General features: G+C 45.6%; 1 protein-coding gene across 1 annotated transcript in view; it reads left to right on the plus strand.

Annotated features, from left to right (window-relative positions):
* The window catches only part of HAUS1 (HAUS augmin like complex subunit 1), an 11078-nt gene extending 4728 nt beyond the window's left edge, over positions 1-6350 (plus strand). The window contains exons 5-9 of the mRNA XM_009278450.1: positions 259-382; positions 1176-1241; positions 2993-3064; positions 4968-5015; positions 6048-6350. Of these exons, the coding sequence (XP_009276725.1) occupies positions 259-382; positions 1176-1241; positions 2993-3064; positions 4968-5015; positions 6048-6131 (394 nt within the window). The 3' untranslated portion in view covers positions 6132-6350. The remainder of the gene's footprint in view (positions 1-258; positions 383-1175; positions 1242-2992; positions 3065-4967; positions 5016-6047) is intronic.
* Positions 6351-14154: the final 7804 nt, after the last annotated feature.

Genomic DNA, 14154 nt, shown 5'->3' on the forward strand with positions numbered 1-14154 from the left:
ACCTCCAGCCTCCTCAGTCGGTAGAGCATGGGAAGCTAAAAAGCCCTTGACTAGTGTAAGCACTGCTCAGCAACAACTAAAACATCGGTGTGTTATCAACATTGTTCTCATCCTAAATCCAAAACACAGCACTGTGCCAGCTACTAGGAAGAAAATTAACACTATCCCAGCTGAAACCAGGACAATAATTAAGCAGTATTTGTATACTGGTATCTCTTTGAATGTAAAAGTTGGTTTCTTTTTGTATTTTTTTTTAAGGGATCTTAAAAAAACAGAGGAACGTCTGGAAGTAGAAAAGGCCAAAGCTGACAGCCAATCCCAGAACTTGAAGTTCCTGAAAGATAAATCTGAGGATTTAAAAATCAGGATCAAGGCTGCTGAGGTAGATGGAAGGAATTTTCTAACAAGACGTTGTGACAGGATGGCACAGTCATGGTCAGTCGGGCCCAAAATTGTAGTTACGGAGACATCCCAGGAGCTTCCTAAACTCCAGGACTGAGGACTCTTGGGCTAACAGGACAACATGTTACTGCACATCAGTTGTTCCTGCTATATTCGTGGTCCCTCCCTGGGACATCCTATGATAAATGCAAGGACACTTTCTCTTCATTCACCGAGAACTGTATTAGCTCAGACCACCTTGTGCTTACTGTGAGGTACTGTCATATAAGAGTATACACACAGCTACCAGTAGAGCAGCTGATTCGCTGAGGTAAATTGTGTGTCATAACTCTGAATATAACCATTTTTTGAAATTAATGAATGATTAAACACAGAAGGCAGAAGTTGTACTGTCTTCTCCTTCACGTTTCCTACATGATGGACATGCGAATGCTTTATTTAACATTTGGATGCTGTCCGATACCTTGACAAATACGAGCTGGAAAACATTGTATTAGAGTTGATGACATTTTACTGAGAAGCCTCTTCCCAGCCTTGCCATGTGCTCTTCTCCCAGTAGTTTTCTGGAAAGACTTGTTATTCTTGATACAAATTTTAGTAGCAACTGATTTCATATACCAGCTATAGCTGCGGTTCAAATAGCACACGTTTCTGTTGTTGACAAACTGTGTTCTTGTTTGCCTGTTTAGATCAAAACCCAAGGAAATGGTAAATCTTTCCCCTCCCTGTTATATTTTGTGGTCAGTTATGAACGAACTCTTTCCTGTTTGTAGGAGCAGCTTGCTGCCACAGGGTTGAACCAATCGCTGACACACGAGTCGCTCGTGAGCCTGTCTGAGGTAGGTCTTTTGGTACAAGATGGACGTTTCTACGGTGCTACAGACCAGGCTTGTTTGTTGGGTGGTTTCAGGAGATGTAGTTTGCCGTTTGGTTACCGGAACAAATATTAATGGTGAAAAGAAGCACAAATAAAAATCCAGTAGACAGATACCTCTGAACTGGGGTATGTTGGATGGGTTTGTCTCTCCTAGAAACTGAGAAGCATCTATGGGTGCTGCAGTGGTACCTTTCCTTCAGGGTTAGATGTGGGCTTGTTTTGGACTCGGGAAGAAGCTTTCCTTCTGGACTGATTGAGGGGAACAATTGGAATCTTTATTTTTTTGTTGCCTTTTGTTTTTCCCTCTCTTCTCTTTCTGCCTTTGTAATTAGGAATGTAGCCTACTAGAGAATTTCTATGAAATAAGTTCCCTGCCACTGAAGGAGAATTGGCAGCCCGTGATCTGCCTCCTCTCTCTGTGATCCGTGTTGTAGAGTGGATGTTCTGTGGACTATATCCCGTTATGTGGCTACCTGTGTATTGCAAGTACTTGATAGAATGACCCAGGTGATTCTTTCTAGTTTGTGTGAAAGAAACCGGCTTTCAAACACTTCAGAGCAAGGGGAGGAGGTCAAGTGAAACCCAAATTCTGAACCACTGTGTGCTTTTTTTTTCCTTGTGTCTTTAAAAATAACTTTTTTCAGCTGTACTGTAAGCCCAGCAGGATAATTTGTTAAAGGAAAAAGCACATTTGAGTTACTAGCTATAGATTCCCCAGCTTTGTGCTGAAGCATTTGTACCCGTGTAACATGTAATTTGTGGTGTTCTATCTGCACTCAGCACACTTTAATATTATTTGCTATTACTGTAATGAGAACTTTGACTTTCTCCCCATTTCTTTGCTAGCTTTTCCTGCATGCTAGTTAGGTTGAACAATGAAAATGTGGTTCCTGATTTATGTTGTCATTCTCATGAACCAGCACTGGGTGGCAATGTTTACATTGCACAGTGTTTCAGAAGAGTACTAACCAAAAACAATTTGTGTTGGAATTCTACATACAAAAAAGTCATAGGCAACATTCTAGACTTGTCGTCTTCTAGAACCTGAGCGTAAGGGCAGGTCTGACTCCCTGACATTTCTGTATCTGCTCTGCCAAGAGCTCAGTGAATTGGGCAGCGCAAATGATTTTATCTTCGGAGTGCATTTTTTTACTTTAAGTTGATTATTTGAAAAGAGTTGAGGGCTGTGGAGGGCGCTCAATTTTCAGCCCCAAAGAGACATTATTTCCCCTTACTAACAGAATAAACAAGGCAGTGCAAGTGTAAGGGGAGTCTTTTTGCTGCTGCATGTGCAAAACTGTTTTCACACAGAAGCCATAGGCATGAGAATGTATCCCCTTCCTTGGGGCTCAGTTCTCTCTCTGGCCTACAGCAAGGTTGACAGTGAAAGTCCTCTGGTGGATTCTCATTTGAAATCCCCGCTCCTTTCAGGGAGGTGAGATCAGGCGGTTATACTGTAAGAAAAGTATATCTGAAGATGTCTTCAGAACAAAGAAAAATTAATTGATACCTCTGTGTAAGATTTGAACTGGGTTTGACTGATAATGAATAGCAGATCTTTAGTTTTTCATGGGTTTTAAGAAGGATCATGAAAGCTCCCACCAACACCTATGAATTCTGAAATGCTGTAGATAATTGTGGATCTATTTCATGGATTTATATCACTTCTACAAGTAAGACTAAAGAATATAATCCGCTTTGCTTTGTTCACAGCAACTGGCTGCACTGCAGGAAGAAATTGTGCCTTTGAAGAAGAAACTGGAGTCCTACCTAGATTTAACTCCTGTAATTATTTTTTCCCCTGTTCTATTGTATTTGCCATCAGATTAATTTTAATGGACTTCAGAATGTGAAGGGTATTGTTGTGATGGTTTCAGTGGACAGGTAGATGTCCTACAGGGCTATTAATGCTGTAAACAGAAGACTTTACTTAAACAGAAGGCTATCTATCCATTAATCAAAGCCAAGAAATTAAAGTTTGCTTACCAGGCAAACTTTGTTCTAACAAAATGCACAGATTTGCTGGGTGAGCTCAGTATCAAGGTGACTTAGCTAGAAATTAGACAAAGAAATGTGGAAGAAAATATAATTCCTTAGTATAACAAATTTTTTGAGACTTACCGATATATTAGCTATAGATGTCATCAGGCTGTCAATATGGTAGACGCAGCACATTGTGCAGAGGTTGGAGCTCCGAGCAAGATTTTAACGATTATGAAGAAATAGCCAAATGTAGGCGTTGTCCCCTAAACAGGTACTCTAGCTTGTGTGAGTACTGGCTGCTCCATCGTTTTCTTTGATTTCTCTTGAGGGTGCTGGGTATTCAGCTCTCTGAAAACGCAGGTTTCTCATTTAGGTGACTAAATTGCAGTTCTGAAAGCCCCTGTCTGTGTATCTTTTCTTCATTTTATATTTTGGCTATTGTCACTATTGGTCCCTGTGCTAGGAGTTACTATCAGACCGCCATGTGAAGCATCTGTTGTAAAAAAGATTTTAAATTCGAAGGCTTGTTACAAAAGACTGTTTCAGTTAAGGGTAATTTTGTGAACAACTTTATAGCGGCTTAAAGAAGTCATGGGTAAACATGGCTTTAGTCCATGAAACAGGCGGCCTTGGCTTTGTGCGACATCTGTACATCCCCACCTGTAATATTTGGGACCACTAAACCCAGGTATTTCCAGTCTCCTTTGGAAGATTGCCATTGCTTTTGCAGATAAGTATTAAGGACTTTTCTTTGTCATTCAGGGGAGAAGTAGCAAAAACTGGAGCGAATAGTTGAATGGGGTTTGGTTTTATTAAATACAATTGTGACTGTCTAGTTTACAGCATTGTATTTGAGTTACCTGATGTGGCCCCTGTTACCTCCTCACCTGAGCACGCCACAGCCTTTAACAGAGCTAACCTCAGACCTTTCCATGTAAGAGGTGAAAAAGATTTATTCCAGTTCTTACAAATGGGGCATAGAGGTCCAGAGAAACAATGAGACTTGTCCAAAATCACACAGAAACTCTGCGATTCATCACGTCCCTTGTATTATGAACTAGGGTAGGGACCTGTCTGCTGGGCCACACTCCTCCCCTCACCTCCTTAGCCCCTCCATCGAGTTCCTGCCCCTCAACACATCTCCCTCATACAACTACTGCTGTCTCCCTCCTAGAAGCAAAAGATGAAGGGAGAGGGTGGGACTGCTTCTCTTTTAAATCCATCTTACTCCAAGAGGCAGCTGCCTCCTTTCCTCAAGCGAAACAGGATGTTCAAATTGGATTAGGTTCTCCAGTTCCCCCCTCCCTCCCCTCTTGCTGTCAGGGAGAGAGCCCCGATGCCTCACGTCTGGTGCAGGCAGAAGGGGGGAGGAAAGTTTATCCTTGCAAGCTTATTGTGCTTTGGAAAATTCATGCACGGACATGTTCAAAATCCAGTTCCTTGGTTGATAGGTTTGAAAAATTGCTAAAAATGGGGTTTTTTTTAGACTTTAGGCCATACCAGACTTTTGAAAAATATGTGATTGCCCAAACCAAACTGATACTAGGCTTTTAATGTCAGTACCTTTTACATGTGAAGGGTGTACACAAAACTGATTTCATTATCCCTGAATTCCCCTGCAGCACATCATTAGACTCTTGCAATGATGCAGGGACTCTGTGTTTCCAGCTGAAATACTGATTTTTATGCCATTTTCTCTCATTAGAATCCTTCCCTTGCACGAGTGAAGATTGAAGAAGTAAAACGAGAACTGGTAAGAGTTTTTTATCTTTCACAGAGATTTAAATGAGTTGCTGTCATGCCAAAACAAGCTATATGTATTAATTGGTTGTGGATTTATCTACCTCGGATTGTAGTCTTAATGATCTCTAGAGGGAAGTTTTGCTCTGGTAAGGCAGAAGCCGTGCATGTTGGTAGGAGGAATTGGTGGAGGAATGGTATCTAAGCTACAAAGGCAGTTGGGCATAATCGTATCAGTGGGGATTAGGTATCCAGATCCCTCTGGATTTTGTCTGCTTCACCTGTCAGAATGTTTATTCACTCGGCTGTGTTGCAGCTTATTGGTCTCACAACCTTCCTTGCTGCTCCCGAGCTCTCGGAGGGCTCTAGGGTCCATCTTTTATTTAACAGCTGCCTTGTAGACTGCAACGGGGACCTTCCCCTGTAAAACATCATGCCCATTTCATCCACGCTTGTGTAATCTGCAGGTGTGGTTGTTGGGAAACATTAATATAAAGCTGTTTGGAAAGTTCATATGAAGCTTTCCTGAGTGAGCCGGGCCACGTTTGAGCATAAAACCTGTCTTTATTTCTTTGGGCTACTGTCTGCTTGCTCATAGATAAAGCACAAGGTATTCAGTGATAAGCCTTAAAGCTGTGATCAAAAATCACAGCCATTTGAGAGTGTTTTGTACAGTTTCAGATGGGACTGCTCAGGTTGGCAAGCCACTTGTTTTTGATTCAGAAATAGAAGCTCACCTTACCAGCCTGGGGCTTTTATCAGGTCGCCTCTGGAGCGTACCTGTTCAGCTTGAAGGTGTCTAATATCACGTTGGGGCACAGCGTAAAGGCAACTGAGCTTGTTTAGCCCTTCATTTGGAGATTCCTCTGTAGCTGTCGACAGAGACTGCTGCCGTTTGCAGTAGTGAGACCTTCCAGTTCGATACTTGGGTTAATCAGTGCTAATAATATCCCACGGTTTGATCATTGTAGGTATGTTTGTCTAACAAGAATGTAAGAAAACTGTTTCATGGTCACTGATTCCTCTTGGCTTTCTCTCCCGCTAGAATGCCTTGGAGGCAGAGTTCTCAAAGGAGATCGATATGCTGACTCTTGAGATGCCAGAGTCCAGCAAACTCCGGTTCACCTGAAGTGGCCTGCCCATGGAAGAAGATTTCTTTTCTGTTGTCTATTTATTTGCACTAGTAAAGCCTTTTGGAATTCTTACTGTACTTCTGCAGCTTTCTGCCTTACTCTTCTTGCTGTTGGATGGCACACTTGTGACCTTCCAGCAGGCATGCTCATTTTTAGGGGTTCATGTAGCCTTGCATTTGTAAACATCACCTATTTTTCATAAAATAACCCCCAAACTTACTGTTTTCTTTATCAGTTCTTTTTCCATATGTGATACACACCTGTAACTGGTCTCCAGATGGCACCTGCACCAGGAGAGGTCCCCGTCAGGATTTGGTTGACCATTACCACTTAGAATTGAACTGATCAGGGAGTCTGGTCGTTGTCTTTTTCCCTGTCAAGGCTCTGGACTGTGCTTTTTCCTGGAGTCCTTTCTTTGGTGGTGCAAGAACGGTGATGACAGACTCTCTTTACATCTACTAGATCATTGGCTTTTGCTCCCTTGTTTTGTTTTCTCTTGTCATTTCAGGGTTGGGGACACGTAATTTTTTTTTTTTCCCCCTCGTAGCACATCTGATGTTTACCGAGTTTGTGAAGATGAGTTCTAGACTCGTGCCTGCTGCTTAGTTTGAGCATTTTCTTTTTTTTTTCCCGTCATTTCAGGGTTGGGGACACGTAATTTTTTTTTTTTCCCCCTCGTAGCACATCTGATGTTTACCGAGTTTGTGAAGATGAGTTCTAGACTCGTGCCTGCTGCTTAGTTTGAGCATTTTCTTTAAATGGAAGCGAACAGTTGACTTTCTCCTTAACGTCTTCAGCAGGGGTTTGATGTGTTAGTCAAAGTGAACGATAAGGAAATGGCGATCTAGGGCTCAGAACAGTAGTTCCCATTGCCTTCTAAAACCCTGTGATGTTTACCGAGTTTGTGAAGATGAGTTCTAGACTCGTGCCTGCTGCTTAGTTTGAGCATTTTCTTTAAATGGAAGCGAACAGTTGACTTTCTCCTTAACGTCTTCAGCAGGGGTTTGATGTGTTAGTCAAAGTGAACGATAAGGAAATGGCGATCTAGGGCTCAGAACAGTAGTTCCCATTGCCTTCTAAAACCCTGCAGCATCTGAGACAGCCCACAAAGGGGATTTCCTTGTGGGTGTGATGGCTGTCTACCTTCGTGGAAACTTGTTTCACATGGGTCATAGTATTGGCCTCGCAGATCAGCAAATTGTGCTGCTCACACAGGTAGGAGCTGAGGTGAGATGTAGCGGCATCAACCTCCTGAGTTTCTGTCGTTTCGTTGCCATCTGAGAAAATGGAAGCCCACAGCACTAACCTGTAAGGTTTGCCCATGTTCAAGGCTTTGAGGGATACCAGTCTACTGTTGGCTACTTGTTGTTTCTCCTTACATTATAAATAGAGCTAAGCAAATGGAAGTAGATAAATAGCTTTATGGATAGTGAAGCGATAGCTTTAAAAACAAAAAAGAGCTTTATAGTAAGACCTTTCTAGGTCTGAAAATGCACGAATATTTTTGCAGAACCACTGTGGGATGTGATCATTTTGAAGCTAGACCGTCCTTTCCAGTTCTACCTCAAATGCCATCTTCCAAAAGGGTCCCCAGAGCCCTCGTCTTATTCCCATGCCGCCACCACACCAGCCTTAAACACCCCAGCTTTTAAAAGTTGTTTTGTACTAAAGCCAAAAATCTGAAAATCTCCTGCAGATGGGGAAAAATCAAAATCTAGAAATAGCGGCAGCACCTAAGAGCATCAAGCATGGACTAGGGCCCGTTTGTACTGGGCAACATCCAGACTAAATGGCAGCGGTGCTCTCGGTGATAATTGGCAGCTACATCTGTTTGCAATTGGAGTTGCAAAAGATTATGGTAATGATTTAGCATGGTGTGCCTGTCCCCAGGAGCTGTTACTTCACTGCAGAAATTGATTTCACTGATCTGCAGGAAGAGAGATTCTTTCTATTGCTTCATGTCCCCCCTTGAAGCGATAGGATCATGAGGTCTGTATCTGATTATGCTTAGGGCGTAGCTCTGATTTAGAAATCAGAAATCAGAAGCTGCAGGCTCAGAATGACGCTGGTGTCGGTGAAGTGCCGCAGCCTCCTCCCCTTGTCTAAGAAGCTGCAGGCTCAGAATGACGCTGGTGTCGGTGAAGTGCCGCAGCCTCCTCACCTTGTGACCTTCTTCACCTCGTTTCCTTCACTGGGATGGGGAAGAACTGGAGGATGTTCAGAGGGCCACTGCTCGTGGGAATCTTCGGCCTCATCTTTCATACGCCGGAGGGAGCTGCTGTTTAGTTTCAGGTTTTTAAATCGAGACGTTAGGAAAGGGTTAGTTGCCTTAGTTTCATGGCTATTTATCTTCAGTTCCTTCTGGGCTAGAAATCCAGATGGCAAAAGCGAGTGGACAGGCCATCTTTTGTACACGTGGGCTAGACTGGCTAAGGGGAAACTACCTCGGAGGTAACTGATGTGAAATCTAGGGCAGGCATCGTAGTGCAGGGGTGGCTACAGGTACAGCTACTGCTTACCAAAGAAAAAACCGCCGGAAGAAGGCAAGAATCTGGAAAGAGCAAGAGCATAGTCTGATCTTTCCCCTTGTGGAAGGGGAAAGAAGTCATAGTCTTGAAAGGCATCAGAATGTATAGCTGGGTAGACATCAGAGGACGATTTAACAAGAAAGCCATTGTAAGGCACTGGAGGTCATGGCCTGACCATTAAGAAATCTTAATTACTGGAGGCTTTTAAGAGCAGATCAGAAATGCTTTGCCTAAGTGTTTATAATGCGAGGGAGTGTTGATCATGCTTTGGGATACGAAGATGGATTAGCTGAGTGCTTGAGGATGCTACCAGCCCTGCTTTTCTATGGGAGCCTCAAGACTTACTCAGCTAACGTTAGATGAAGGCTTTTTATCGCACACGTGTAACCACGGCTCGAGGCTTGGGAGGATTTCCCGGGACTGTGGGGCTCCCTTAGCACCACTTCGTCACATAATAACTGCACCAGCTGTGAAACCTGGGGGGTGTTCTCCCCCTGCACCCGCAGGGCAGCTGCACCGCTCCCCAGCTGCTGCTATTTCACAGCATGTGCCGTGTCCCCTTCGTTGGCAGAAAGCCCGGATACAGACAGCGGCAGGGCCAGACTCTGACTCAAGAGCTGTCCAAAGATAGCCACGTGCTGCTTCCTAGCATTGGAAACGCAAGGGAAAAAAAAAATAAATACCCAGCAGCTGCATTCGAGCTGTGTGCCACGGCTGAGCCATCTGCAGCACACGCACCGTAAATCAGCGGCCAGTTGTCAGGTCGGACAGTTCAGCTTTTGATGGAAAGGAGGAAAGTCAAATCAGGGAGATTTATGCAGCCAGTGGACTGTCGGTAAGACTTTTCAGCTCTTCGGTTATGCGTTTGCGTGGGCAGAGTGCCTTGCGGGGCACGTGGAGACGTCCTTCCTTGCTGTTGGTATTTTGGGGCGGTCCAGCTTTTCCAGAGCAGGGATGGGATGCCGGCGCAGGAACACCTCGCAGAGGTCCTGCTGAGACAGGCGCACGCCGGCCTGAGTGCTCGGCTGAGAAAATGTTTGATTTTGGGCTTCACCCTCTGCCCTGGCAGCTGTTGAGTGTTTCCAGGGAGGTCACAGCGGGTGGCGAGGAGCTGTGCGGCAGCCTGGAGGGAGGCTGCCAGCTGGACCCCTCGGCTGTTGTATACTGTGAAATAATCACCCAGCTGAGAATGACACGAATGCCTGGAGAGGCCTCTGCTGCTCCAGCCTCACTTCAGATTACATCAGCTGCTCTGCTCTGAACTCCCAGCCTGATTTTTGGAGACACCTGTCTATTAACACCTGCAAGCTGAGAGCAGTTGTGCTTGCTGGGAGCTTTGCGTGGGGCTCCGGCAGCGCTGGGGCAGCTGCCCACAGCGCGGGACGCTGCGGGGCGGGAGCCGGGCTGAGCTGCAGATCCCTTGTTTTTACGGACAAAGTGCAAAAGATGTGCACGCTTTATCACCGTGCGCTCAATTCCTCCTCCTGGAAAACGTGAGGATCCACATTCCACCTGGGAAAAAAAAAAAAAGGAATTAAAATTATGCACTAGACGTGAAAAACAGCGGTCAACCTCAAGTGTAAACTCGTATGCGTTTAACCACAGTGACATACTGTTCTTACCAGGCCAATATGCAAAACAGTAATCGCTTTAGGAAAAAAATTAGAATTCATCCCCAAATTAGCTAGGGGATAGGGATTTATTTAAAAGAAAACATTTAGATACGAAAACCAGAGTATAAAAATAAAATGCTAGAGAAATACAAAATACGTGGGGCAAAATTAAGGCTACTGAGCTGAAATATGTATCTATTTACTCAGAATGCATTGGATCAAAAGGTGTGGATGGAATCTCTTTTGGCTATATATTTCAGCTAGCGCTATAGAAATACTCTGTTGCAAACATATCATTGTGGTTGCTTTTCAATCTTCCTTTGACTGAAAGTGCTCAATTTTTTTTTTTCGTTCATACCCATCCTTTAGTAGGTATAGAGTATTAATATGGGACTTTGTAAATACATAGCATTTTAAAAAATATTAAAATAGTTTCAAGATTTATTTGAAAAATAAGTTGGTTGCATTTTGGACCGTCTCCAGTAGAATACTCCCAATATTCTCTTGGTATGCAATTCTGTTTTGGGTACTTATAAGCAAAAAATGTGATGTGTCAAATTGTAAGCGTACTGAAGACTTTTTTTAATTACACCTAGTACTGAATAGGTCTTACAGGTCTGGGAAAGATTTTGTATTTCCGAGCTATTCTTTGAATTTTTAAATTACAGGGTCAGCAGTGAAACAACAGTAATCCTGGTCCGTGCGGCCTTGCACGCTGCAGGAAGTCCTTCAGTTTGAGTACGCAGTCGCTGTTAGTAACTTCAAGCGGCTTTAGAAACGTCTTTCCTTCTCTTATACGCTCACTTCATTAAAAAAATTCAGTACCAGGCTGGAAGGATTTCTGCGTCTCCAATTCAGAAGTATTTCTTCTGCAAAAAAAAACCCCCACAGGCGAGTAAGCAGAGGCTTTACCAGCAAGCGTGTGTTTAAAGTAAAACTTGCAGTTCCTTCTCTCTTCGCTGGGTACCACCTACGTGGGAGGATACAGCGCTGCCTCCATCTGCCTTGAAGTCATTCAGCATTACACCGTCCTTCCTGCACCGTGCAATCTCTGGTTAAAAAAAAAAAACAAACCACCAACCAACAACTCCAAAACTATTCCTGCACTGTGCAATCTCTGGTTAAAAAAAAACAAACCACCAACCAACAACTCCAAAACTATGACCTAATCTAATAAATGCTTCCTCTAGCCCCTTGCTAAAGATGCCTTTAATGCTAATTAAGCAGCACAGCTGCTTAGTTAGCCAATATTGGCTGCTAAAACCCAGCAGCAAGGAAAGATTTTCTCTCTCTTCCTCCCCCAGGAGACACGGGCTGTAGCTCGGGGGCGGGTGAACCCCTCGGTGTCCCGAGCACCTTTCCCGTGGTCCGCGTTCGGCCTCCGCTGGTGGCTGCGGCGGAGCCTGGGTGACTTTGTGAAGGAGCGGGAGCGCAGCGAGGGGAGGGCTTGGCCGGGTTTCAGCGGCGCATTTGTGATTTCAGATGCTTGGCAGCCCGCAGCCCGGCTTGGAAAATGGGCGTTGTTTAAATGTTACTTGGAAGGTGAAGTTTCTATATATTCCTTCCGCAGGACGGATGCTTAGTCATGTGTCTACGGATGCCGACCTCGGGTGCGTGGGGATGGGCTCCTGAAAAGTCATTCTCCCAGCCTGCAGCTGGAGGGAAACTCTTGGCCTGGGGCTGGTCGCGAGATGGGAGCGGGGACGGAGGAGCAGCTCCGCTCCCCCTGCAAAGAGCCGGGTGAGGGAAGCCGGCCTGGAAACCCTCATGAGCCAAAGTGCTCTCGCAACCAGCTTTTACTTTGACACGGGAGCGTGGCTCGGGGTCGCTCCTGCCGTCTGCTCCAGCGCTGAGCTAATTTCCTCCCATTGTCTTTGGGGAAGCGCAAGTGCCGCGAAGGAGAGGTGGCGGTGGTGGTGACGGTCCCCTGGAAGCTCAGGCGCGGGGCTGCACCGCGAGGCTGCCCCTCCGCAGCTGAAGGAGCCTCCGCCGCTCCCTTCCCCGGTGATCCTTTCTAGAGATGTCCCACCGAGACTCCCATTTCTCAACCGCATTTCTTCGTGGCAGAGGAGTTCTTATCGCTTCCTCGTGGAGGTAACTAATGCTGAAATCATTTCATTCTTGGCAGAGGCGGTCGAAGAATGATAAAACGAAGCCAAAGGAGCGTAGAAGAGGCGCTGGGCTGTACTCCCTGAATTCCTGGAGCCAGCATCACCTCTTGCCTTTCCTCCTCCCTTCCTAATCTTTCAGCCCATCTCCCTGAAAATTCAGAATGAGTCCCCTGGTATTTCTCCTAATCTGGCATTTAAAATCTCAGGCAATAAAGCTTTCACCACTTCCCTTAGGGAGACAATTTTCCAGCCTACGGTTCTCCATTCAAAAGCTTTCCACCCTGATTCTCAGCTTAAACATGCCCTTCCTTAATTTCACCCTATTAAAATCATTAACGTATCACCAGTCTTCTCCCTTCATGCCACTTACTTCAGTCAAATATTTACAGATCACTAATGTCTCCCTGCTTAGTTTACTAATTCCATCGTACCTACGATAGTCAGAATTTCTTTTTCTCTTTCGTAATGCCTCCAGGCTGCAGATTCCTTCACTCGTGGCTCTTTGAGCTCCTTTCCATTTATCACTCTTCTTGCAAATGCGAGGCAGATGCTCACCGCCCTCGCCTGTGTCGTTATGTTTTTCTGTACGCCATCCAAAACTGCATTGCCTGTTCCTCGCTGCCGTGTCCTAACGCCTGTGCAACAGCGTGCCGTCCTCCGGGTCTCTTTCAGGAGTCGTGCCTCCAAAGCACACCCTTCCCTGTAAATACAGATTCTGGATTATTTTTCCAGAAGTAGCCGGCCGGGTTGTGGAGGTTGGTTTTAGTTGGTGGCAGGGCATGGCTAGAGCCACGTAGGAAATCAGAGCAGACTCTGGATTACAGCCCCCAGCAGCCCCACGCAGGGCAGGTTTTATCTTAAGAATGGATTTCGTTAGGGCCCTGCTTGTTCCCTCTTCTGCTGACACCGCCAATATTGGATGCAGCGACGAGGCTGGTGCTCTTGCAAAGGAATTTTTTTACATGTTTGGTGAGAAATATCTTGCAAAGTACTGTTTTAAAAGAGAATCATGAATTCCTGAACACGTAGCTCTACTTGTACCTGAATCTCTCCCTCATTCTTATTTCTCCTCAATGTGATAAATTCTCCTGAGGTAGTATGTGATGCCCGTCTTTGCTTCCCAAGTCCACGTACGTGATTTGGGTGGTAGTGGGGGTAGATGCACACACGCGCTTCTATGCTATCATCAACCCTATAACCGATTCTGTGCCACGAGCAGTGGCTGTGGAGGAGCGGGATCCTCCAAGGGTGCCTCTGCTGTACGATGCACGTTTAGCAGTTGAATTTCCGAAGCGTTTGTAGGCCCTGATCAGGATTTAGGGACTACCCTGAAAAGATTGCTGCCACGTTTTCAAATCGCAGAGCACTACCTACGACGTGTTGTGCAGCTGTGCGGCATACATACCCCAGGGCTGCAAAGCTAAATACTCTGATTAAGAAACATCGGAACGGTGTTTAACGTATGCCTTACAATGTCGCCCTAATTGCACGCCGTGCTTCCCCCGCCCAGCCCGCAGGTCTCCGATCTCAGGGAGTGCAGAGGCAGGATCACCAGGAGCAGCGTTGGAGGGAGAACGAGCGTCGGCCGAGAGACCGGCAAGAGGCGCTTGCGGTGGTGGGCTCCCGCCGCCTTCGCCCGACGTCCCTCCCGGGCTCGGCCCTCCTCGTCACCCGGCCCCCGTGCCGGGGGAAGACGTTTCTTTTTTCTCGTTTCCTGGTTTCCTTCTGCCTCCTCTGCTGCTCTTTCCCTCCTGCCCGTCGGCTCCA

Source organism: Aptenodytes forsteri, unplaced genomic scaffold (assembly GCF_000699145.1).
Source record: "Aptenodytes forsteri isolate BGI_AS27 unplaced genomic scaffold, ASM69914v1 Scaffold178, whole genome shotgun sequence".
Lineage (NCBI taxonomy): Eukaryota > Metazoa > Chordata > Aves > Sphenisciformes > Spheniscidae > Aptenodytes > Aptenodytes forsteri.